Raw genomic sequence first — 24,120 nt, forward strand, 5'->3', positions numbered from 1 at the left:
TGACACTGTTTGGTGAGACAGTGAGAGAGAGGAGATAAGTGTGAGATGATTCTGCTCTCGCACAATGGCTGCCAACCCAGCCTCCCTCACAGCCAAGCTCCCAGCTGGGTTTATCTTCTTTGGGTAGTGTGCTGCAGCTTGACACCGCATGCCACCAACAAGCAAGGGCTAATGAAATTAGAGCTCGCTTAATTACCGCACTGAGGCCCCTGTCCCCTCTGGTTATCAGCTGAGTGAATGATCAGGGACCTGTTACCCTTGGGTGAGCACAGAGGGGTGGCCGGGGAGGCTGGGGGGCCCTGCCTTTGAGCACTATCCCGGAGCGTCGGTAAACACGCGGCCCTTTGATTCATTGTCCTCCTGGTGGCAGGGAGAGGGAGGGTGCGTGTGTGCAGAGGAGGGTGTCAGGCGAGAATATAATCCCTTTGTGTCCTCCGTCTCCGTAGCTACGGCAGTGATGAAAAACAAAAATTGAATAAACAAAACATATTTCTTTCTCTCCGGGGTGGCAATCCGTCACCGTCTGCCTAATTTACCACCTGTTTGTGCCCCGAGGAATGCTCGGTGCCGGCAGAGCGCACAACTGTGTTTAAACAGAGGGCCCCTTCCCGTGACCCCCGGGGGCCTGCATCACCACTCACACACATGGGGGTTGTGGCCCCCAAAGAACAGAGAAGAGACTCTGAAGGCCCACAAAAGCAAGGCGACAGGCCTGAGAAATGAATTAGGCCGAGGCAGAGGGAATGCATGCTAAGCAATGATGTCTGCCATACTGCCTCAGCGCGGTTCAGGCACAATCATCTGCTTCCAGACTTTTTTTTTCGAGGAACTTCAGAGAAAAGCAACAGGAACCGCCCGCTTTGCTTGAATCAGCCTGACTGATTTATAGATGCAGAGCCTGTCTCAGCTCTGATGATTAAGATTTAAATCAGTGGAAATATGAATAATGGCTGCCTTTGGCTTCCTAGCAAAATGCAACAAATGGCATGAATTACTGTCTACTCAACTGTAAGGGGGAATAAAATGTATTTGGCCAGTTTTCAGTTGGATGCCGTTTAAAGTCTTTAAAGATGAAGTTTCAGCAATGATGATTTTGAATGAGAGACAAGTTAGTCATGTCTAAAAGAAATCAACATTATGGGAGATGGAGGGGTTGGAGCAGAGCTGCAGTAACAGTGATGAACCTTTTTAACAAGGAAAAATGTAGGTTTTATTTACAGAAGCACTCTTACTGTGTTTTTAGGGTTAGCATGCAAAAACTTGGCATACAGGCGACTGTCTGTTGGATCTGCCTCAAAGGTTTTGTAGTGTCTCTGTGGTTTACAGATGTAGATCCACCGGTAACAGATAAACTATTATATTTTCATGATTAATGGTGCAGAAAACCCAAAGAGCACTGTGGATCATTTACCATGTGAGTGAAAGGAGAGCTACACAGTAGGACAGTGCAATGAAAGAAAACATACTAGTCCACTGCCTTTGTTATATCCATATATCCTACTGTGTTGGAATTACGGGAATGGTACTCTTCTTTGTTGTGGTTTTGTTTTAAGGATAGTGAACCAGAATCAATCATCAGAAACATCAGATTTCCTTCTTGTTCCAAGAAGTTGTTGATTTGTGAGAAACAGCTGCTTTTGCTTTATTCTGGTGGTACTGTACCAACGTTTTAATATTTCATTTCAGACCCTGTAATGTGATGTTTATTTACCTGGCACTGCAACGTTAGATGTATTTCAGCTGCTCAATGTGGATTCATTGACAACGTAATGTGATTGCAGTGTGTGTTTTGGCTTTTCTTATCAATTTGGGAATTTGCTTTAAAACGTCTAAAAGTTTAGCCAAATGCCTCAGGCTGACGGAGTTGGACAAATTGAATCCACAAGACTTGTGTGGCCTGTTGCTCTTCTACAGGGCCTACAATGCTCCACCATTCTTTTACCATAGTTCAGACATGGACTCTTTAATGAATGACCAGAGAAGAGGTGCTGCAGGGTGGGAGAAGTAGACAGTGTAAGGAGTAGGACTGTGTATTGTCAAGAATCTGGGCATACCATAAGTATCATGATTTATTGTGATACTATAAGCAAGAGATATATTGTGCTCTTTTTTTTTTTTAAATCTTTTTTTTTTTTTTACAATTATTTTTACAAGGAGTTTGCATATTCTCCTATTACTCTAAATTGCCCGTAGGAGTGAATGAGAACCCGATCGTCTGTCTCTGTGTCAGCCCTGTGATAGTCTGGAGACCTGTCCAGGGTGAACCCGCCTCTCACCCAATGTCAGCTGGGATCGGCTCCAGCCCCCCACGACCACAGTGTGGATAAGAGGTTAAGGATAATGAATTAATTAATTTTTACGAATTATTTGCAGCTTTTATTGCCTTTATCATTTAATAGAGCAGCTGGGGAATGACAAGAACGTGAGAGCCAGGGGGATCTGCATTTACATCAGCGTCCCTGTTACATCCAACATCATAGCAGTACTTTTTGTGCTTTTTGTATCTGAACAAAGGGATTTACTAAAATGTTTGCTGTAAGATGTTTGCTGTATATAAGAATGGTGTTTTGCTGTGTGCTCTCAGGCTTTTTGATTTCTTTGGTGTCTTTTTAATTGTGGAAGCCAAAATAAGCTCTATTCTTAGTCAGGGCCAGTCTAACACTTTTGGGTTTGGCCATCGTTGGTGACATTACTTGTCAGCTAGGTTTTTCTAACATCTGCAACGTTAGCATGGAGGCTTTTTTACTACTTTCTGACTCAGTTTAAGTTTTTACAGGAGTTAAATGGCTGAAGATGGATTACAACAGGGGCATGAATCACAGAATTGATTGTCTATGCCAACAGCTGTTGTGCAGTTGAATTCTGTACTTGATATTGTAACACTACCTACAGGCGGCAGAGGCAAGCTATTATTTGAATGATTTGTGATGATTCCTATGCGTTTTCAGGTGTGTTAGTATGGCCGGTGATTATTTCTTAAATGGTGCTAAAATGCTTGTGAGGATGGAAATTGATTTTGTTTCAAAATTAAATGTATTAATGTGGACATAGTTTTAAGCTCTGATCTGTTGCCTCTGCACTTCTGTTTTCAGTGTTTCACACTAACTGATCACACCGTTCAGGTGTTTTACCCGTCTGTTGTTAGAGTATATTTCTATTGTGATATCACTCTACAATTAAATAGTCATAGTAGTCCATTTCTTACTCTTTCAGTTATTTGACTACAGAATACAGAGATATGTCAATGAAAACCTCAAAGCAGATCAGCTGGATCAACATAGAATTGACAGAATGTTAGCTTACATTGTTCTTTGTCCAAACTTAAAAATGGGCTCGTTTTTGAGTTTTCAGGGATGTCAATTGTCAGCTTTGTGTGTATGGATGGCCAGTTGGCCACAACAGAGAGAAAAGATATGTTTTCAGATGAACCTGCATTAGCGGACATTGCCTCGGGCTGCGTAAGTAAGCCATCACAGAAACAGAGCAGCACCAGGGTGTGGATTGGCTTCGCTCGGGGTCTGATTAATTGAGACGTCTGACCTCTTGACTGCTGGCTGACGTCTGGCAGCACACATTCCTGCATATTGGACACACTCACCGTAATCTTTTTTACAGTACTTCTTCATGGTGATCTTCATCTTTCCCTTGGAAGCTTTACAGTGGGAATCACAATCTAGGGAGAAGAGATGAGAGGCAAAGAAAGAAGTTAGATGGAGAATTTCATCCTGCATCCTGCAAACAGGAAAAAATGTCTTTCAGCATCATCAGGGCTCCAGTGTGGTGGACTTTACATATCATCTCTTGTGTCACTTTGTGCCCCCAGGGTCTTCAAGATGGCTTCAAAAAGTGCCACTGTAAAAGTGGTTCTAGCTTACACAGATGCTCTGTGTCTGTCAACACACTAACTATACTCCTCCCAACTTTTCCACTCCAGCCTGCTCCCTCGTCAGTGTCCTGGCATGCATTGTGTGAGCTCAAAGGGCCACAGAGGTCTCCCCTGCACAAAAGAAGGTCACAGGGGGAAATTAGCTAGTGACCTACCAAAAATTAGCAGGGACCCTTGATGGCATCTAAGCCACACGAGGCGAGAAAGTGAATACCCCAACACTCTCTGAGGCTAAATGTTCTGTGGCCCCCAGAGAAAGCAGCACACAGACTTATGATTAATGTCTCCCCTTTACACCAGCGTGTGTACCTGTACCTGTCAAAGGGCTTTATCGATGGCCACTGCTGTCGCTCTGTCACTGCGCCAGGTACCTTTTTGTAATGAGCGAGCTGGTGGCGGGACCAGAGGCCAAAACTGAAAATTGAAATCATTTGTTCCCTCCACTTTCCACTGACTGACACAAATTGGAACCAGATCATCTCTGAGTGTCGCCCCCCCACACCACCCCCCTCCCACTCTGCCTCTCCCAGAGCAATAAGCCTTGTGCTCTTTTCTGGGGGGGTGGGAAAGCTGGGCTGGGCAGTCTGAAGAGAAAGGAGGGGGCAGTTGAGAGAGAGAGGGGACCTTTCAGCTTGCCTGAATATGGACAAACTTCATTATTTCTTCCAGCCCTCTGTCCAGTCTTCCCCTTTCTTCCCCATTATACTCTGTGTGAATGAGGTTGCCTGGGTAATGATTGAGGAAGAAAAAAACGCCCCTCTCCTCCCTCTCAAAAAAAAAAAAAAAAAAGCGGTTCGGGATGTGGGATGAGGATCGAATTCATGTATGTAGAGAAAGCATTTCTGGTGGAATGCCTGGCTGCTTTCTGGGATGGCGGGAGAAATAAGAAAAGAGGAAATCCCAAAGTAAATGAATTTGACGAGTCCATATCGAGCATGCCTGATTTCCATGTAAATGAAGTGCTGAGGGCGGGGGGCCTCTTTATCTCCCGCTGGCCCCTGGGGGCCTTTATCATACCTCCCTTTGATAGCTGACGTTGCCCATTAGCCCCTTAGCGCAATCGCCGCACTGGGCCATTACACCCGCAGCTCTCATTAAGGTCCAATCTCCTGCTGCGAGGACAAACGCCCCCTTTGTGTGTCTCTGCAGCAGTGCCACGTTCATTCTGCGGGGTCCCTGGGGACCACACTGCTCCTAATTTGGAGGGTGGTGTCTGTGTGGAGTTTCTGACAGGAATCCAAACTCCACACAGCCTCGCCAGTCACTATAGTAGGAAGTGGGACTCACAACAAAGCTGAATGAAGTCAGTGGCGCCACTCTCATCAGACACTGATTGATGATCAGAAGTGACTCAGCCTATTCAAACAAACCTGTATCATGGTAAAAAAACGAATTTATATACTGCTATTTAATAAATATAGCTGGGGCAACACCTTTACAAGCTGTTTGCTGGTCGATTACATTTATGAATATCTTTATTTCTCTGTTTTAAGACCATAGTAATAGATATTTGTCTGTAAAGAGGAAACCATGGAACCATTTTTTTTAAGATATCTTAAAGTTAGAAGGACCCCTTTGAATATGGCCATGCCAATTTTCCAAAAATTTAGCAAAACTTTGGATCATTTCATAGACCCCTTCCTGGCCAGATATCTTTGGTGGGTACCAACCGATTCCTTATCTCTTTTAATTTCATAGGATAAGAATATCTTCACTGTATCTTTAAAACTTTTTTTGGGTCAATTGGGATACACTTTTTAATTTGTTAAATGTTTCATATGAATCCCAATAATGTATGTGTTAATTTTGACAGTGCTAATGAATAGCCATCCTAATCAACCATTTACGGGCCGACACATAAATTTCACTGCAGCTGCAGGTGAACTGAATTTTTGTTGCACATGCTCTAATGTCAGCAGCCCAACATGGAGACCCTTGTCAGAGCACATGAACAATGGGGACGGGCAGGGCTTGACTGTCGGTGCAGCCAGCCTTGATTGAAATACAAACTGGTGCAAATGAAGCATGTAATCAGATTAGGGCTGAAACCCAGGGGAGGCTAGTGAGCAGGCTGGGAATACAGGCAACGAGGCCGCAGGGAGCACTGGCAAAATATCTGGAGTTTACATCAGCGGCACTCAGACCTCACTGACGTGTGTTTAGTTGAGGAGTGAGACTATGAATAGATGGAAAAACATGCATGTGCTAGAAATGCACATATAATTACATGTATGAAGGAGCAGTTAGTTTAGTTGCACAGTGATTAAAAAAAATCAACCGCACAATAATAAAAAAACAAAAAAAATATTTTTTTCTTTCTTTGAGGTTGTTAAATCATTCTGTAGCTTCATATTTTGGTCTACGTATGTATTTTTTTAGTGTCAAAAGGCTATTTTCCCAAGCACTTCTTAATACTTTTTCCAATATGACCTGACAGGTTTCAGGATGATGCCTTGCTACATTTAGGTCCATATCCACAGCCAGTGTGTATTACTGACGGCAGTAGATACCTTCCTTGTTTGGAAAAGCAGAGTAGCGGAAGCCGAGCAAAGGCACAGGTCGAGGCATGGGTGGACCAACAATTACTGTTTTCTACAAGATAAAATGTCCAATATGTACTGCTGTAGAGGGGGGCTGCAGCAAAGCATGTTTTAACGACCTAAAAAAATAAGTTTAAGCGTGTGTTATTTCAACAACATTTTCCTCCCTTTATTTTTTCTGTCAGACAGCCCTTTACAACAGGGAAGCTGTAATTTATGCTGTTATTAATGCTTCTTCTTCACCACCACACTCAATTGACAAAAATGTCAGTTTTAACCTGCAGAACATATCAGTTGCTGGTCTAATGTCACCTCCACCTTGTACCGTATTGTTACTTTGTGTCTATTGATTTCTAAACTTAGCACAACTTGCATTGACACAGCTAGTGCTAGCATTGACAACTAGGCTGAGTCGGCATTTCTATTTCAAAAACTCAGAAAACAATGCTCAGTCTGCCATTAAATGAGCAAGACCCAGGAATTGTGCAGGTGTTTGAGAAGAGAACAATGGTTTTTTTGTGTTTTATTGATGTAAAATCAGCAGAATATGTCACGTTACTCACCTGACGGCTCCTCATAGCTGGTGTAAGTTGCTGTGGGAGATGCAACTGGGATTTCTGTGACAAAGAGAGGAATAGAGTTTACATTGTGATCATATTGCAATGCACACAGAATAAAACTTACGTGATGGAGAAATATATGTAGCTTAATTTCCTGGTTATTCTCCTAAGAGCAGAATTTTACCCCATGTGAAAAACCTCAGAGCATATATGAATTACACTTATGGCTGGATTTAATGGGATGTCTTGTTAATGACAGCTGATTTTGACACACAGATGTGCAGAATAATGTGAAACAAGACTGTGAGTTTCCTATTAATGTTCCGCTCCCTCCTGATTGTGGTATGTTGTAGGTATGGAGAGCCAAGGCCGCTGGTCTTGTTAAAGTCGGAGCTGGCAGGGAGTTGGATATCACAAAAATTTAATATCATGCTATTAAAATCGAAAGACATTATCTCAAAAAATATATGAGAAACCAAATATATTCTTCAAGAACCCCATTTCCTCCAACTTTTACACCACATTTGTTACCTTCCCAACAAAATTAAAGAAATCCTATTCCAGCAGGTTCACAGGTCTAAATTATTGTTGTGGATTCCTGCCAAACAAGTCCACAGAGAACATGTCCAATTTCCTAACATGACTTTATCAGAAATGTCAACCCCAGTAACATAGAGGACAATTGTTAGTGTCTACATGTCCTCCCAGACATCCCTGTTATCTTATCTGCCCGTGCCAGCCAGCTACTTGATGCTCCTAGCTAAAGCAGCTACAAGCGACCCATCTCTGTCTCTGTGAGGCGTTGGCGTTTATTGCCGAGGGCCTGGAATCTGCAGGCAGCAGATACAGCCAATAAACATATCAGCCATCATTCCCTTGGACTCGTTCTGGGGATTTATTGTAAGACGGACCGTTAACGTTGTTGAAGGCACACAAGGCCATGTTAGGCAAGCTCTAATGGTCTGTTTATCCAGGCTCTGGTTTAAACAGCCAAATATCTATCCAAAATATCTTAAAAATAACACAAGATGAGTGGGAGCCATGAATTCATGAATAGCAAGCAGGTCCTGTCCTTTTCACGTCCTGTCCTGTGATAGCGAAGCTTGGACTGTAGGATTTGACTAACCTAGCTTTGCTAGAGGCAGGGTCACACTAGCAATTAAAAAAGAAAATTGTAATAAATTCATTGTAATTGACCCATGATCTTCAGCTGTTGACCAATAAATTATAGGCCTTTAGTTAACCTTTGGTGGAATGGAGAGTCCGAGAGTCCAACATGGAGGAAGCTGCAGCTTATTGGCTGTGTGTCAACATCAACTTTTATTTGACCTCCTCTGTCAGAGTATAAACCACTCCACAAAAGAGGAATGATTCACTAAATGTTATAAGACCGAATCGCTGGTACAAATAGATGTTTTTAATAAACTGTATGAACTTATTGTCCCATAAGCGATTAGGGTAAATCAACAAGTCACGAGTCAACTGACAGTTAGCAAGCTCTTTAACTCAGAACTGTTTTTTCCGACTCAACAACTTTATTGAATAAATGGCAGGGGGAAGTAAACAGAGCAGTAGAGAGAATGTCAGGGAATACCTGTGACTAGCATTAGCACAGGTGACTTGCATGTTAGCAGTTAGCTCCCAGTGACAGTTGTTCACTACCAGGCCCAGGAGTACTGCTTACAACAGGGCTTCTCAAAGTTTTGATGACTGAGTGCCAATTTAGAGAGCCAGTATATAATTGAGGACCACCTAGGAAAAACAGACATCTAACTCCAACATTAGACTGCAGAGTTGCAGAGTTGCTGCACACCAAAATTGCTAACAGAAATGACTAAACGAGATTCAGTCACGATGTGCTACTAGTTGCTATGCAAACTAAATGTAGGCTGTTTGTTAGTTAATGTATTGAAATTAACCAAATTATTACAATACACAGCATGGATTTCATGTCAGATTCGGAGAGCGCATTACATGTTACTAAAGGCAGCCATTGGCCCGCAGGCCGACCTTTAGCAACCATATCCTACATCATTAAGCTTCTAGAACCAAAGCTTAGCTGAGAGATGGGTAACATTGTGTTAAGGTTTTGCTCATTTCACTGATTATATTATTTTTGCAGGCTACACAGCATTCTGTAAAATGTCAAAGTCACATTTATAAGCTTAATTTGAAATGTATTATGAGTGATTAATTGAATCATTTTTATTTACATTTTAGCCATCATCTCCCTGCTTATGATCATCATCATCATAATTTGATCCTGAACTTTGTTGGGTCTGTTTCAACATAAGCGAATGAATCATTCATAATCCTTCTGATGTTTGATAATAATGATGATTGATATTTTACCGCATTTATGGTTTGTAGAAATTGGATGAATTAGTGGTATGGATGCTACAAATATCCCCAGCCGTGTGTGATGACAGCTGCTCTGGCACTGTTGGAGAACACCGCTGATGCGTCACAATCGGTAAAATTGCACTTCCTTTGCCATTCTTCCTGTTGACAGGTCTAATGAGCGGTGGAGTGGGCACAAATATTGATATGAAAACGGATGGTTCAAGATGTTTCTATTCATAGCTAATGTGGGTGTGGAAATCAGGCTTTTGCATGTGTGCCCAGTCCCAGTTCCACAATCATTGAGATTTAATAAAACAGGATCAGCCGTATGCGTGGCTTTATAAATCTGACAAAAGAATGCATTGATCTGTCTTTGTGCATACATACAGCTTTAATCGTGAATCTACACAGAGATTTATGCATCTGGCCCCTGATGTTACAAGGGGATCAAGTCACTAATGAGGTGTCATGATTTTCTCCCTTTATACTAGCCTTTAGTAAAGGTATTTACAACAATCTTGATGATTAATAAAGCTGTCGGATAACTATCTGTAAACTGTAAAGCATCCTTCATTAAGAAAGTTGTATCAGATGCACTATGAGAGATGGTTGTGTTGCATGAACACACTCTGGAGCCATCATTGTATGTAAAGGTGGTAGATGTGGGCCTTACTGATGCAGGGGGCGATGGGAGAGCGGCTCTGCTGGTAGCCCTTGGCACATCGGTTACAGGTGATTCCTGTCACTCCGTCCTTGCAGGGGCATTGGCCTGTTGTCTGGTTACATGTCTTCCCTGCTGCTCCAACGGGATGGCAGTCACATGCTTTGGAAAAAAAAACGGAGGGAAAAAACCACATCAAAAGTAGATTTTAGTCAAGTAAACAATTCGTGATTTGAAAAATGAAAACACAAGTGGTTTCCTAAACCAACGCTCTTACAGAACAAATCTCAGCTTTCAGATGACTACAGTATGTCCCTGCCCTGCCCTCTGCTGACTCTACATATTCCATGCAATAAAAACTGATCTAACATGAAAACCTAGTGAGAAATCATTCACATTAGAGCAGCCTGTGTTTTCCTTCCAGACCATCACAGATGGGGAACTGGGCCCTGCACCAGCATAAAACCTCAATCAAATTACACTGCTTCCCTCCACCCATAATGACCATGGGATTCTTCATTAGGTCTGCTCTGGAAGGCACACAGAAGAGTAAATAACTTGATTAATTATAGTATTTCACTGACACCGCACAGTATCAGTCTACCATGTGTAACGCAAAATGCATGTGTGTATGTGTTAAGCGTGTGCATGTGTGTTTGAGCTCCTTGAGAGCAGGCTTTGTGTCCCCTGCACCGTTGTGATCAGACAGACTGTGTGCTCTTCAGATTGAGTTTCCAATGTAAAGCTTTTTGGCAGAGTTCCTTGCAAATACTGCCTGAATAATGCTTCCCATTAATGGACAAATGGAACGCACTTCAAAGTCTGTTTAAGCTGTTAGTTGGGAGGATCGCACGTTAAATGTGAGAAATTCATTCTGTGTGTGTGTGCGTGTGTGTGTGCGCTCTGCCAAACATTTACCATAAAGCCAGTGTTTGAAGTGGAAGCCCAGCCTCCCTATTAGCCCTGCATGTGTTATATGTACCAGCAGAGTCATTTGAAATGTGCTTGAAGTGGTCCAGTAGAGGTTGGAGTTGCTTTTAGTTGGAATTTATGGAGTTTCATGAACATAACGAGATGCTTATTAAATCTTTTTTATTTTTTTATTTTTTACGAAGCTCTGACTTCTTTGTTTTTCTTCTCCCTGATTCGTATCGTTAAAGCAGCTTCCAAGTGTATTTGTTTTAAATAAAGTCAAATGGTGAAATGTTTAGGGATCAAGTTAATTTCCTCTGAGAATTCAACACTACTTTGTTCTTTAAATAAAAATGAGGGCGAGCTGTTTAATGGAAACTACAAATGTAATAAAATAATCATCACATAACCGGCTTGCAATAAAAATGAACAATGACATCATAGGAGATTTCAGTCAGTATAACCGTTTCTACTGAGGTGGTTTTCTTTTGGCTGCTACTGTAGAGTTATCCACCAAAAATCAATTAAATAAAAAGCTGAAAAAATAATGTTTGCTCTGACGTGTTTAAACACCTCCTAAAGCTTTTAAAAATGATATTTTAGGTTTGGTTTCTAAAATTCAAATTTAAGACCTCCATCCAAACTGAGATTCTGCTTTTAAGAGACTGTTGCTATGGACAGTTCAGTTCCATCCTGATGAAGATCATTCACTTAGACCAACAGCCCTGCAGAGAGAAGGTACAGGCAGATACAATGCAGAGTCAGCTGTGGGGTCTGCATGGTAGATGATGAGGTGTGCTAGCTCCATTGCTAGACTAAATTGGGGATGTTTTTTAATGCAGCCAGGTCTCCCATATCACTGTAACGCAGTTATCCATGTGGTTGGTAATGGCTCATATCGTCCATGATATTGGCGAAAGAGCAGGTGTTTGTGAGAAAGACTGTACAGCTTTATGCCAGACTGCTCGTAGCCTGCGTCCTCTCGCTTCACCTCTGCTGAGCGGGTAAGATTTCCAGGGGCTGTGGAATCGGTTTTGTGTAGGTCTTAATTTTGTTTTTAGTGCTAACTGCTGTACAAGGCAGACTAACAGTCGCTACAGTTACTCACTATCACCTCTGGAGGCACAATTGGTATTACAAGACTGGACATGCCGCCACTTAAATTGGCTTAAATTAGCATAATGCTTCAGTCTTTTGGCCATGTCTGGCACTAAAACCCCTGTAATAACTGTTGTGTTTTAAGTTTTTATTTTTGATGAAACATAAAAGATATAATTCATTAATTAGTTAGTGAGCTCTAGAGGTAATGATAGGTTGATATTGTTACCAGCGCAGATCAGGGCTCAATGGTTTCCTCTGTTTCCATCTAAGAAAGTGAGTAAGCCAATTTAAAAAAAAATCTCAAATGACTCCTTTGAGAGCAGTGTAAAAAAACGGCATGATTTACTTTACATTAAATGTGAAAGACTGAATAACTTTTATAAGGCAATAAAATACAGAACACTACTTGTAATGACAGCTAGACTGATTGTATTTCGAACCACTTCAATCTCAAAAGTCCCATAATCCAAAACCACAGCGTCACTGCCTTCACAGGGGGTGCTACAAACTGGACAGATTAATTAATTTCATCCTGCAGTGGGGGGCCTGTGGAGTTGAATGGCTGCCGAGGGGTTTGGAGGAGTGCGGTGCAGTGAACCGTGTATCGGCTTCATCTCTGCGGACTCGCTGTGCCTAGTTAAAGGCTTAGACTGCCAAACGTATGAGGGGACGAGGAAAAAAAACAAACTGTTGGGGCGGGGGGGCGTGCACTGTGGTTCTCCAAGAGCCATGTTTACACTGCGCTTGATGAGGGGTGAAGTTGTTAATCTGGGAAATAAAGCATGAGGCATTCCACGCTGCCACCGGAGATGTAGGCACTATATAGCGCTAAACCTACAACTATTAAGCAAAATCATTGAGAGGACATTTTGAGATGTGGAGTGTTTGCGAGAGGGGGGGTTAAGGAATGGGGAATGAAAGCAGACTTCCTCCTGGCTTTGTTGGCGCGGCGCTTTATTTCCTGTCCAACAACAGCAGAGTGGGATGGTTGGCTGATTTGAACAATAAATATAGTGGTTTCTAACTGATGTCACATCTCCCTGTTTTTGTCACCTGAGGAGAAAGCTCGGTGCTCTGGGATCAAACCTAAACAGCCTGATTGCTGCAGAGTGTCGGAGGGATGGGGAGAGGGGCATGGAGTGTTCAAGTTACTGATCCAACTGTTTGGAAAGACTTTGCAGAGATCTATGGATGTTGCTACATCATTAGCCAAAGTGAGAACCTCTGTTACACTAACCTGAACCTAACTACTCCCCAAATATAGCTTGTGAAAATGTTTAGGCTGGCTGAGTGAAACAATGCTGCGAAGAACTATTTGTCATGTTTTTTAGCTAAGTACAGACGATCTATCAAGCTTTTGTTCAGCACAACACTACCACATGCAGTAAATGGATCCCAGCACTCTGTTTGAGAGCGATCTCTGATAGAAAATACCCAACTCTCAAAAGGCTTTTGTAGGGCCTGTTGCTCGTTTCATTTCATGCAAGCTGAACGTGGATTAAGAGTGGAGGACTGTTGTGGCATGCAGAAGGAAATCTCATGTTGCTCTTCCTGTGTTTAAATAGCCAGCGGTATACCGAGGATGGGGGCAACGGAGGATAGGCACCCTGAGGCCCTGTCACCAGCCAATCAAGGCTCAGTGTTGGATGTCGCTCAAGACCTCAATATGTGCACTTGCCCCAAGTCACTCATGTGTCATTAGTTTGTGGTAAGAAATTGTGATGTAAATGTACAATGGCATCCAATATTGTTGATGAGTCGCATTTTAAAAGTTTTTTCCCTTACTTAATCAGACTATATACAGATATTTCCTCAAGCAACAGCATCTCACATTAACTTCAGTGGGCCTCATTCACCACACTGCAAAAAAGGTGTGTCTAAAAACAAGATAAACACTAAATCTGAGGGAAATGATCTTGCTGCATGGACAGATAATTTATAGACATTTACAGATAATAATTTCTAAAATTAAGATTGTTGAATCTAGAAATAAGCATGTTGAACGCTTAAAATAAGAAATTAACTCTTAAAACAAGACAAATGATCTAACACTTCTAAATCTAAAGTTTTTTTATCTTTGTAAGAAACAAATAATTGTCAGTGCACTCTGCTCGGGCCAGTTCATCGCTGCTTGCAGCTTTAATTTATCTTGTTTTAATTAATTTATTCATTTAATTCATTCCAATGAAAGTGGTGTTTGAAGCCATCTTCCATGTATGATATGACCTTGATTCTCTGCATCTATGGCTCCTAGAGCAAGCACACTGATGTCTTCCTCTGGCAAAGTCAGGCAACTTCGAGATCACTGCTCCTGTCACTTGAATGTAAATAAAATTATTGTGCGGCTCTTCTAGACTTTCTGAATGTTATCGGATTATCATTTTCAAAGGGGTCGTTTATCTGCTGACTTACAGATGTATAATTCCCAATATAAGTCTATGGGAAAAGTCTTTTTGGGCCCAGTGGCATCACATGACGGACCCAGAAATTTTAATGCACAGCAAATTGACTTCCTGGCGCTCTTGCTAGAAGCTTGGTGCACACGGCCCTGCAGTCTCATGGCCTCACAGGGACTTTTTATTTTTACATTCAGCAGTTTACAGTAAAAATACCTTCATGAATCTGATGTAGACTCTTCTTAGGGACTTTCCTAAGACATATACATATTTTAGAAAAAAACTTATGAAGATATTGTTGAATTAGACCCATTGTTTGCTAGTATTTGTAGGTAAACATACCTTCACATAGTCAAAGACAGGCATATATATGTACAAGTATTTTGAGCATCTATGGGATGTTTTCTCGGTGAGTGTAAATCCAGAGTGACTGAGTGACAGCAGTTTGTTTGCTCAGGGCCTCGGAGCCTGCCTTTACTCTCTGAGGTGCTGCGAGACAGAAGGAGCCCAGCTTTTGTCTCCCCACACATTAATCCTTGGCCGCTTGGCCTCAAACCTGACGTATGTGCTCACACCTGTGTGTGTTGTTTTTTGTGCCTATGCAATGTGTTGGACGTATGAATAGGGGAGCGGGACGATTAGCGAGTTGTTTCCACTGCTCTGTTCAGTGGATCAGCTCACACCTCTGTCCTGTTTGTTATGTTTGTCTTGTCAGGGATCCATAGAGAAGCCCAAATAGCTTGGGAGCTGCACGGGTCAGTTCACTGACACCAAGACAGGTGGGAGCTTTTCTCCACAAGAATTCCTTTAATACCTGAAGTGTGAAACAGACAGTGGTGGGAGAAGTACACAGATCCTTTACTATAATATGCAACATTCTGCATTAAAATTGACTTGGCCTGTCATATTTTGTTGTGTACTTGGATTATCCCAAATGTTTAATCAGAGAAACGGTCCATTTTGTTTGGTTTTATTTGGTTTTATTTGGCTTTATTTTATCAATGTCATCATATTGTGGGTGTGTGCCAGAAGCTGTCAGCTTCAAATTCTATTTTTCCAGTTCTTAGCCACACTTTAAAGATACATTTTTGAGAACTTGTTAGTTTTATCTTTATATTGTAACCAGATAAATTAATTTCATCATCGGACTGTGGCTCTTAGGTTATCAGAGAAACAAGCTGAGCAAAGGCTACAATAGCATTTAATTTGATTTTAATTTAATTTTTCTTTGTTTGACTTCAAGTTTAGTTTAATTAAGCTAGTTGTTCGTAGAGGCTTGTTAGTTTTAGTTTTGCTTCAGTTTTTCAGAAAAGTTGAAATTTATTTAGTTTGTTTTTGTTATTGCCAGGTATGATGTCTCAGAATTATGTAGCTACATATACTCACCAAATTAATGGCTGGAGAACTGTATTGGAATGGCCATAATGTTTGTTTAATCTTTGCATTAGTTTGTTGTCCGTTCTAAAGCAGTTCTGTCATAGCGCCATCTCCTGGGGGAGAGTCTGTTAAATATTTATGGTTCAATGTCACAAGAGTTGATGGAACTTCATGCTTACTCCTTTTTTGTAGTTATCTGTTAACAGTTAAAAAACTGAAATGAATGAACCTATAGGATATCTGTCTTTGTTTTCTCTAGTTTTTACTGCTTATTTTTGCCTTAGTTTCAGCTTTATTTCACTATAATAGCCCTGCTCTCCAGGATGCCCTGTGTAGCACAAACAGTGTTGGAGAAACACTTAACACGTTAATGTGAAACTGCTTTATTCCATTTTAGATTTTTCTGGTTTTAATCACCGGGTCCATTTGTTTTGGAGAGGAGACCTCTGCAGATAATTTGGCTCTGGGCAAAAATCTGTTGAACGATAAACACTGAAGGAATCCTAATCAGGAAAAGCTGACTGCAATGACAGCAGTAGAGGTGAAGACAACAACTCCCGTGATCCAACATTGTTTCACAATGTCACCGAACCACATTTTTGTACTGTTTTGATTAAGGCACCCCGAATGTCAGATAACGTTGTAGCGTAGTGATTTCAATCTAGAGGTCAGGTCCACTCCTTAGGGGGCAAGTTCCTTAGTGGAACTACAAGAAATTCTTACATTATAATTACATCTACATAAGAAACCATGTTAGTCAGAGAGACTAGGTTTGTAATGGAAACTTGACAAAAGGGCCAAAACTTGCACTGTGAGAATACTGGTGACCGTGCACAGATCATGTTTTAACTTCAGCCATTATGGTCCTACTCTCTGGAATTCTTTACCACAGGAACTCAGGTCTGTTACAACAGTGTCTTCCTTTAAAAGCAGACTAAAAACACATCTTTTTTCTCAAGCTTTCAGTTAGGTAAAGGGTAAAAGGTTCTTTTAAAAGCAGTACTATTGTTGTTTCTTTTAACAAATGATAATATCACTACCTCTTACCCTACTCTACCCTCGTTTTTATGGTGTATTATATTTTTTTATATGTTTGTATGTACATTATGTTTGTCACATTATTTTATGGTTTATCTGTTTTATATATAATGTTAATGCAATGTTTAGTGTAAGTATATTGTATATTTTTGTCATGTATGATTTTTACTTTAAGCACATTGAGTTTACGCCTGCCGTATGAAATGTGCTATATAAATAACTTTGACTTGATTTGACTAACTTCCAACTTTGGACATGTCCTGTTCCATGTTACCTTTGCAAGCCCTTCGGTGAGAGATGGACTTGGTCATGTCCCTGTAGTAGCCCTCCTTGCAGTAATGGCAGTGGCGTCCCGCCGTGTTGTGACGGCAGTTGAGGCAGACCCCGCCACTTCTCCGGCCTGACAGCTTGTACAGCTCCATGTTGAAACGACAGCGACGGGCATGCAGGTTACAGTGGCAGGCTGGGTAGAGAGAGAGAGACTGACATTGAGAAACTGCACCAATTACATTTTGCAGAACAGCTAGTCATAATGCCGTTAAGTGAAATAATATGTTCAGTACTCAAATTTAAGTAATCCCATGTGGCACTATTTGAAAAGCATTTAACTCCAGTTTTGCTGATTTTCATGTTTTCACTCCAGTTGCATGGTTACATAGTCCCCTGTCAGTTGAGAAACTCCAAACTCTGAGACTTATGAAACCCAATGCAGTGTCATCAAGCTGCAAAACACTGCTGTTTTTCTTAGCTCCTGAAAAGCTGACATTTTGGAAATATGAGCCTGTTATCTGACAGCGATGAACTCAACCCACAATGTTTGCAAACCTTCCAATTTGAAATCGTGGTGCGGAGCCAAAAGTGGTTGGTTCAGGTCCTGAGAAAATGCAATTACTTGAAAGACATCATAAAGTCTCAATCTTCTGGTTTCAGTTTGTCATTTTTAGACAACAGGTTATTAAAACAGATGGCGTGGCCTGCTTTGGTCTGGCTTCAGAATAATGGACCCTCTAAAACAAACGTCCTGGTTCAGGCTTTCTTTCACTTGGCCACCTGCTTGTGAATCTAACCTCTGAACCCTGGTGATGTCAGGCAGGAAAACTTTCTTCCGCTCTCCCACACATCTGAGAGACGGCTGATTTATTGTCATTGCTATTTTCACTCGGTAAAATTGGCCCCAGAGTTCCTATTCCTCACGCACTGAAGCACTGTCATAATTCAAGGCTTGTCTTATGGAACCCTAAACTTGTCAATATTAAAAAATCATATAATAATAAATAAAATGGGTTATATAAATAATTGCATGAATGAACTGTGTAAAATACATGAATGAACCAACAACTTGTGAAATATTTGAAGAAATTATTAAAGCCAATCTCATTACTTAATGTTATTTCAGCAATATCATTTTCAAAATTCAGAGTTCATTTTCATGTTGTGGAGTGTTTTAATTTTATTAAACTTTTTTATGACAGAAGTGTTATCACCAGTTTTCTCACCTCTGACATTCAGATGCCATTTCTTTCCTAATCTTGCAAGCTCAACAACTGCTACCAAGTTTAGCCAGTTAGCTTGTTAGCGAGACAAAAACAATGTTAATTTAATTATGAATAAAACTAATACAAGCTGCTGAAATTAAACTTACTACTCAGACACAGGAACTACACCGTACCCCCACCTAGCTAGCTGGCTAACTAGCCAGGCTGGTTGTCTCTAAAGAACATCTGTGGAACCAAAGACATTGCCGTGATGACGCTAAAGTTACATGCTGTCGTTATTAATGTTTTTTTACTTTGGTGGAAACTTAATAATCCAAGCTCACATGAAGCCTAGCTGGTTAGCAAGCTAGCTAGGTAGCTAGGCCATATTGAGCTAAAAAAAAATGTTTTTTTAGTTTCTATACCTCTGTACTATGTTTATTTAACCCTTTGATGCACAACATATAAACACCTTCTAATGGACAACATAGTGCAAAATTGAACGGCATTCATTTCCCATGTTATTTCCTATTTATATACAGTCTATGGTTATTTCATGCTGGCTATGTGTTTGAATATCTTATTACAACATATCATTATATCTTTTTTTCCTTTCATACTTCATGAAGAAAAATAGTTTTTGTTTTATTACATCAAGTTTTCACACACGGGTCGAAAATGACATTGAGTATTAGAAGCGTAGTGATAACAAAAGGGTTTTTATTCAAAAGGTAAAATTAGGACATATGATGATCAAAAACAAGTTAATTGAGGAAAACCTGGAATACTGAATGATTAAATTAATTTATTGCAAAGATATAGAAAATAAAAACTTTTTTATTGATCTGGTTAACAGGTGCTGACTGGCTAAGCTACAGTACATAAAAAAGGAGAAGTTAGCTAACGAGTATCTAGCTGGCTAAATCTGGTAGCAGCTGTTGAGTTTACTAGCTTAGATCGGGTGGTGATAACACCACTGTAATGACCAATGACATAAAATAAAATGGCATGGAATAAAAAGCACCCTGAAAGGAAACTCCATGCCATTATGATATTAAATCTGGCCTTTATTAAATAAAAATACTTTTTTGGAAAAAATAGGAAAGTGAGAGTCTTTCATACATAATTTATTAATTTGATTTATTTCATGATTACTGGCCTATTTAATATTGAACATTGTGGGGCTCCATATTACATCTACATTTGGGTTAGTGATGTTTTCACTTTTTGAAGTCACTTTTCTCCTTATTATAGCATGTTCCATTCATAAGAGCAGCCCTCACAGTCCCTCACATTTGGATAATCTCTCCATCAATGCGGCCGTCTTAATGTTATTACAGGGAGATGCTGGCGATAAGATAAGTCACATATGCTCCACGTTCATCAGTGGTCTGAATCACGTACAAACCAACTCACACCTGCCATAAGGGACCAGAGCTGGCAGGTGGTTGGGATTCAGAAACACTCCTTCTGAATGGGGGGCCCACACACACACACACACACACACAAACAGAGGTGTTTGGCAGCTGTCACAGGCTTATCTCCCACACTAACCTCCCCAGGGCTGATCCAACACACACCAACTACACCAAGCTTTGAAGGACACACACACACACACACACACACACAAACACACACACACACACACACACCCTCCTCCCTTTCCCTCTTACTCTTTACTGCTTTCTTATCCCAGATGTTATCTCCACTTAAGGGAAGTGTGAGGGAAAATGCAACAGGGCTTTTTTCATGAATAGGAAATGGAATGCTCTTAGTTTTCAGTGCTGAAGAAGAAGCTGATGCTGGTACTGTACTTTCATCTTCCAAAATATTCAGGCACAGATGTGTTTATAGTAACACCACAGACGCCACTTCAAAGAACAAATACTTTTTTAAAAACAGCCAAAGAAAATATAAATAATTTAATAAAACTTCCTTGATATCATAATCTATTTTCTTGTGTTTCAATCCAGCACAAGCAAATTAGTGAAGTCTTTCATTTTTGAGCCTAAATTTAAATCTGAATTTGTCTCTTTGGAGACGTTCTCAAAGGAAAAAATGTACTCTCTGAAATGTGTGTGAAAGTGTCATGAGATTAATAAGCGCTATCGCCACAGCTGTCCCCAGGCCCTTCTAATGAGCGCTGTGCTATCTCATCCACACATCCCCGCTCTGCTCACACAGTCACTGCTCTTGTTGTCCAGCAGGGACAACAGCTTGAACGCTGATAAGACGTGTTTAGAGCAACAGGTTCCAAATGCCCCTCGCAACATCTGTTGCACGTTCGCCAGATAGCTGAATTTTGTGGCACTGAAAAGTAAAGACACAGGTAAACCTTTCCAGTTTTGTTCTTCAACAGTTTGCGGAACATATGAAGATATTAGGATATGTACTAATGATGTGTATCTGAAATCATGAAGTAAAAATCATATACCCCTTTATCAACACCACCAGTCACGATCCAAAGATTTAAATTTTACTTTTAATTGGATGCTATTTAACACTGTTAATTTCATAAAAAGCCAGTGTTAAGGTTGGTTCCTAACCAAGCCCCAAGTAAACTCTATAAACAAAAACACACTGTTTTATCAGAATTTGATTACTTTTATTTGTAGTTGGAAAGTCACCAACAGATGTATGATAAAATCAAAAACATAGATGTGCCCAGCGAGCAACTTTCATAGGAACGAATGGCCATTTTTCAATGCTGCATCCAGATCTCATTAATACATCTCACTATTGAAATGTTTAGCTTTTACTTGTAGCATGTCTTTATATGCCGCTTTTTGTGCCTTGCACTTATAAAAAATCCTAGAATGGTATCGAGTACAACATGTAATGTGATACTTTCATATAAATAAATGAGCCCTTTGTTTCTCTGTATTGTCAACTAATATAACACAACTCAGCTTGTGAAAGCTTTTGTGTTTGCAATGTGTTTCCTCTACTCAGTGTCAGATAGACATTCTTCTGGACTATTGGGGGTTTTTTTGCCAGTAGTGGCTTATATGGAATAAATAGAGGAAGACAGAACTGAACAAAGAAAAGCATGTTAGCAGGAACTAAAACTAAAGGTGGAAATCCAAGTAAAGATACCTATGAGCTGAAATGAATTAGAACATATATTTATAATCTTGTTCAAGAATCACCTGGATTTCGCTTTCTAGTGAAAAACATAATTGAAATTGTGAATATAAAGTGGTTTTATAAAGCCATGGTTACTGCAAATCAGCAGCTTACTGTGATTTTGCACTGGACATCCAGAGTAACAAGGTGTCTTTTCTGGGTCCGCTTTCATTTGGTTTCAAGAGCCTACTTAAAGCTATGCTATTCCAATCTATTTATGTTCAAGTGCCATCTATCAGGCTTAGTGAAGGAAGCGCTCGTGGTGGGTGTGCATATTGGATGGAAATTACGCATCCCACAGCTTGGTGGAGGTGGTTTTTCGCTCCGTCTACAGAGGAGAGCACACTTCAGAAACAATCAAACGTCTGTACATGATGATCTCTAATGAAATTTGGTTTCTGTGTGTTTTGAAGAACTGAGCGGTGCAGCGGCAGATATTTACAGACCCTGTCAACAGGTGTCAGATGTTTAACCATACAGACTGAAGAATGCACCGCTTCTTCAGAGACACAGAAAGATGGAATTCCAGCACAATTGTTGTTTATTCAGGACCAATTACTCTCTCACTGTGTATAATCCTGTGCAGTCACTCATACCATGAGCTGAGGACGTGTGCCAGATCAAACAGGGTTCATCACAGCCTGTGATCCGAGGAAAAGACAACACTTGGCCCTTAAGAGATTATAGAACCATATTTTTATGACAACAGTTGGTTTAGTGGTTGGATGATTCAGAGACACTATTTGTTGTGAATGTCTCTAGGAGTTAGTCGCTCTCACGTGTTTCTTTAAGGAGCATGCATGTTTCGTTTTTTTAGTACGCTACTGCTCCTCTCACACACACATGCTGTCGAACGCTACATCAAATATACTTGATTTCAAGTTCTCACTGCAAAGCATATGGAGATTACACAATGCTTGCATAACGCCTTTATTGTATATGTGGGTGATGTTACAGAAGTGTCATTAATATCTATGAAGTAGGTACGCACTTTTTGTTTTTTCTGTCTTCTATCTGTGTATCTTAAAACAGCAGTTTATGCTTTGTATTATAGCTTGCACATTATATATATTACGTAAATACTTTTGTAAATACATGATACCAGTGACATAAAGTACAGTACACTAACAGTTTGGGAATGGTGCTTTTTCTTCCAGCCCACATACCCTGGACCTGCACTATAATGAGGGAGTTTTCTCCCATTACCAATGCTTTCTAGTGCAGTCTCACTTCGAAGTAACTGCCATTGTCTCAGCTGTTCAAGGTCGTTCTATAACGTCAGTTTTGATTGTCCGCAATAAATATGTGATGGAGCACTGAAGTACATGACTTCTCCACAGCATTTTATCATCATTATAAAAACATGCACAGAAGAGTTTTATAGCTAAAGCTATAGAAGTACACTCCTATCCCATGGATAGCCTCAAGTTTACAGACACAGTAATAATGTACCAGCCTGGCCACACACACACACACACACACACACACACACACACACAAAATGGCCACATAATGTTTAATATGAACAGGTTGCAGCAGTTCATAAACTAGTACGAGATGCAAAATACTATTCCTGATGTAACCTTACTTAATGGAAAAAATATGTTTTGGGTTATTTCAATTATTTAAGTTACTATTATATACAATAATTATTTCATTTTTATTTATGGCACTTTCACTATTATTTATGTATTCATTTCCATGTGTTATATTTAAGTTGCTATTACTTGTCCCTTTGCCCAAAGTTTATTAGTTCCTACCTGCCCTTAGCCTGGCTAACACCAGACTAATCACAAATGAGATTAGTCTGGAAACCAGCGCCAGTTTTTTTTCTTTTTGTTTGTTTATTTTTTCCGCTGTGCTCACTGAACAGAATCTCACGCTCACAGTTCAGATCATACAAACTCAGTTGATACGACGAATTTTGGACAAATAATGAAGCAGACAACAACTAAAACATCTCCCTTTCTGAAATGATGTAACGTAATATTAATTTTGTGCATATTTTTTCCAAAATGATTTGGCGACCCCCAGAAATCATCTCGCAACCCCAATTGGGGTCGGGACCCCGAGGTTGAGAATGGCTGCTCTAGTGGATGGAGTAATTACAATGATAGCAAAGGAGGAAGTCAGTTGACATGGTATAAAGAACGACACAGTCAGTATAGGGGGAAGGTGGGACTGGATAGACGGGTCAATTAGACACGACTTTTACCCAGTGTCCTGTCCCTTTTCTTAAACCTAACCTAGTAGTTCAGTTCTACAATATTGTTGTGTCTAAATCTGCAAGTTTAATTAAAGATCCACTCTTAGCTTTGCAAATGTGACAACCATGAATTTGGCCTTCTGCCCTATAAAAGTAGTTAAATAGTGTATTTATTCACTTATACTTACATATTTGGCCTGATATAGTTACCCAATAGTACATACCCTGAACATAACAAATCGTAAGACTTTATGACTGTTTGTTAGTTGCAATCCAAAGTATAACCAAACAAGAGAAGTGTATCAGAACTATGATGGATGAATTCATGGCTAAATCTTTTGCTTGAAACTAGAATGCTGCACGCCTCGCTGATCAGTCTATTATTAAGTCAGCGATTCTCTGGAAGTAGTTCCTCTGTAGGATTATAAAGGCATCACTGGGAGTGACTGATCACAGCATATTCCATAAAAATAGATGGCACAAATATATCATTATAATA

General features: G+C 40.3%; 1 protein-coding gene and 1 long non-coding RNA gene across 10 annotated transcripts in view; one reads left to right on the plus strand and one right to left on the minus strand.

The window, feature by feature from the left end:
- Positions 1 to 24,120, plus strand: part of LOC131983025 (uncharacterized) — a 75,806-nt gene that overhangs the window by 31,456 nt on the left and 20,230 nt on the right. For 2 of the 8 annotated variants that reach the window (XR_009395446.1, XR_009395450.1), the window contains one exon: positions 16,174 to 16,394. The exons of the other annotated variants lie outside the window; for them this stretch is intronic. This is a non-coding gene — a long non-coding RNA (uncharacterized LOC131983025). Of the gene's footprint in view, positions 1 to 16,173; positions 16,395 to 24,120 lie in introns of those variants that run through there. 8 annotated transcript variants of the gene reach the window in all.
- ntn1b (netrin 1b) overlaps positions 1 to 24,120 on the minus strand; it is a 51,396-nt gene that overhangs the window by 2,635 nt on the left and 24,641 nt on the right. For both annotated transcript variants that reach the window (XM_059347601.1, XM_059347602.1), the window contains exons 3-6: positions 17,089 to 17,277; positions 10,003 to 10,152; positions 6,990 to 7,043; positions 3,599 to 3,673 (exon numbers count right to left, since the gene is read on the minus strand). In XM_059347601.1, coding sequence (XP_059203584.1) covers positions 3,599 to 3,673; positions 6,990 to 7,043; positions 10,003 to 10,152; positions 17,089 to 17,277 — 468 coding nt within the window. The remainder of the gene's footprint in view (positions 1 to 3,598; positions 3,674 to 6,989; positions 7,044 to 10,002; positions 10,153 to 17,088; positions 17,278 to 24,120) is intronic.

Source organism: Centropristis striata, chromosome 13 (genome assembly GCF_030273125.1).
Source record: "Centropristis striata isolate RG_2023a ecotype Rhode Island chromosome 13, C.striata_1.0, whole genome shotgun sequence".
Lineage (NCBI taxonomy): Eukaryota > Metazoa > Chordata > Actinopteri > Perciformes > Serranidae > Centropristis > Centropristis striata.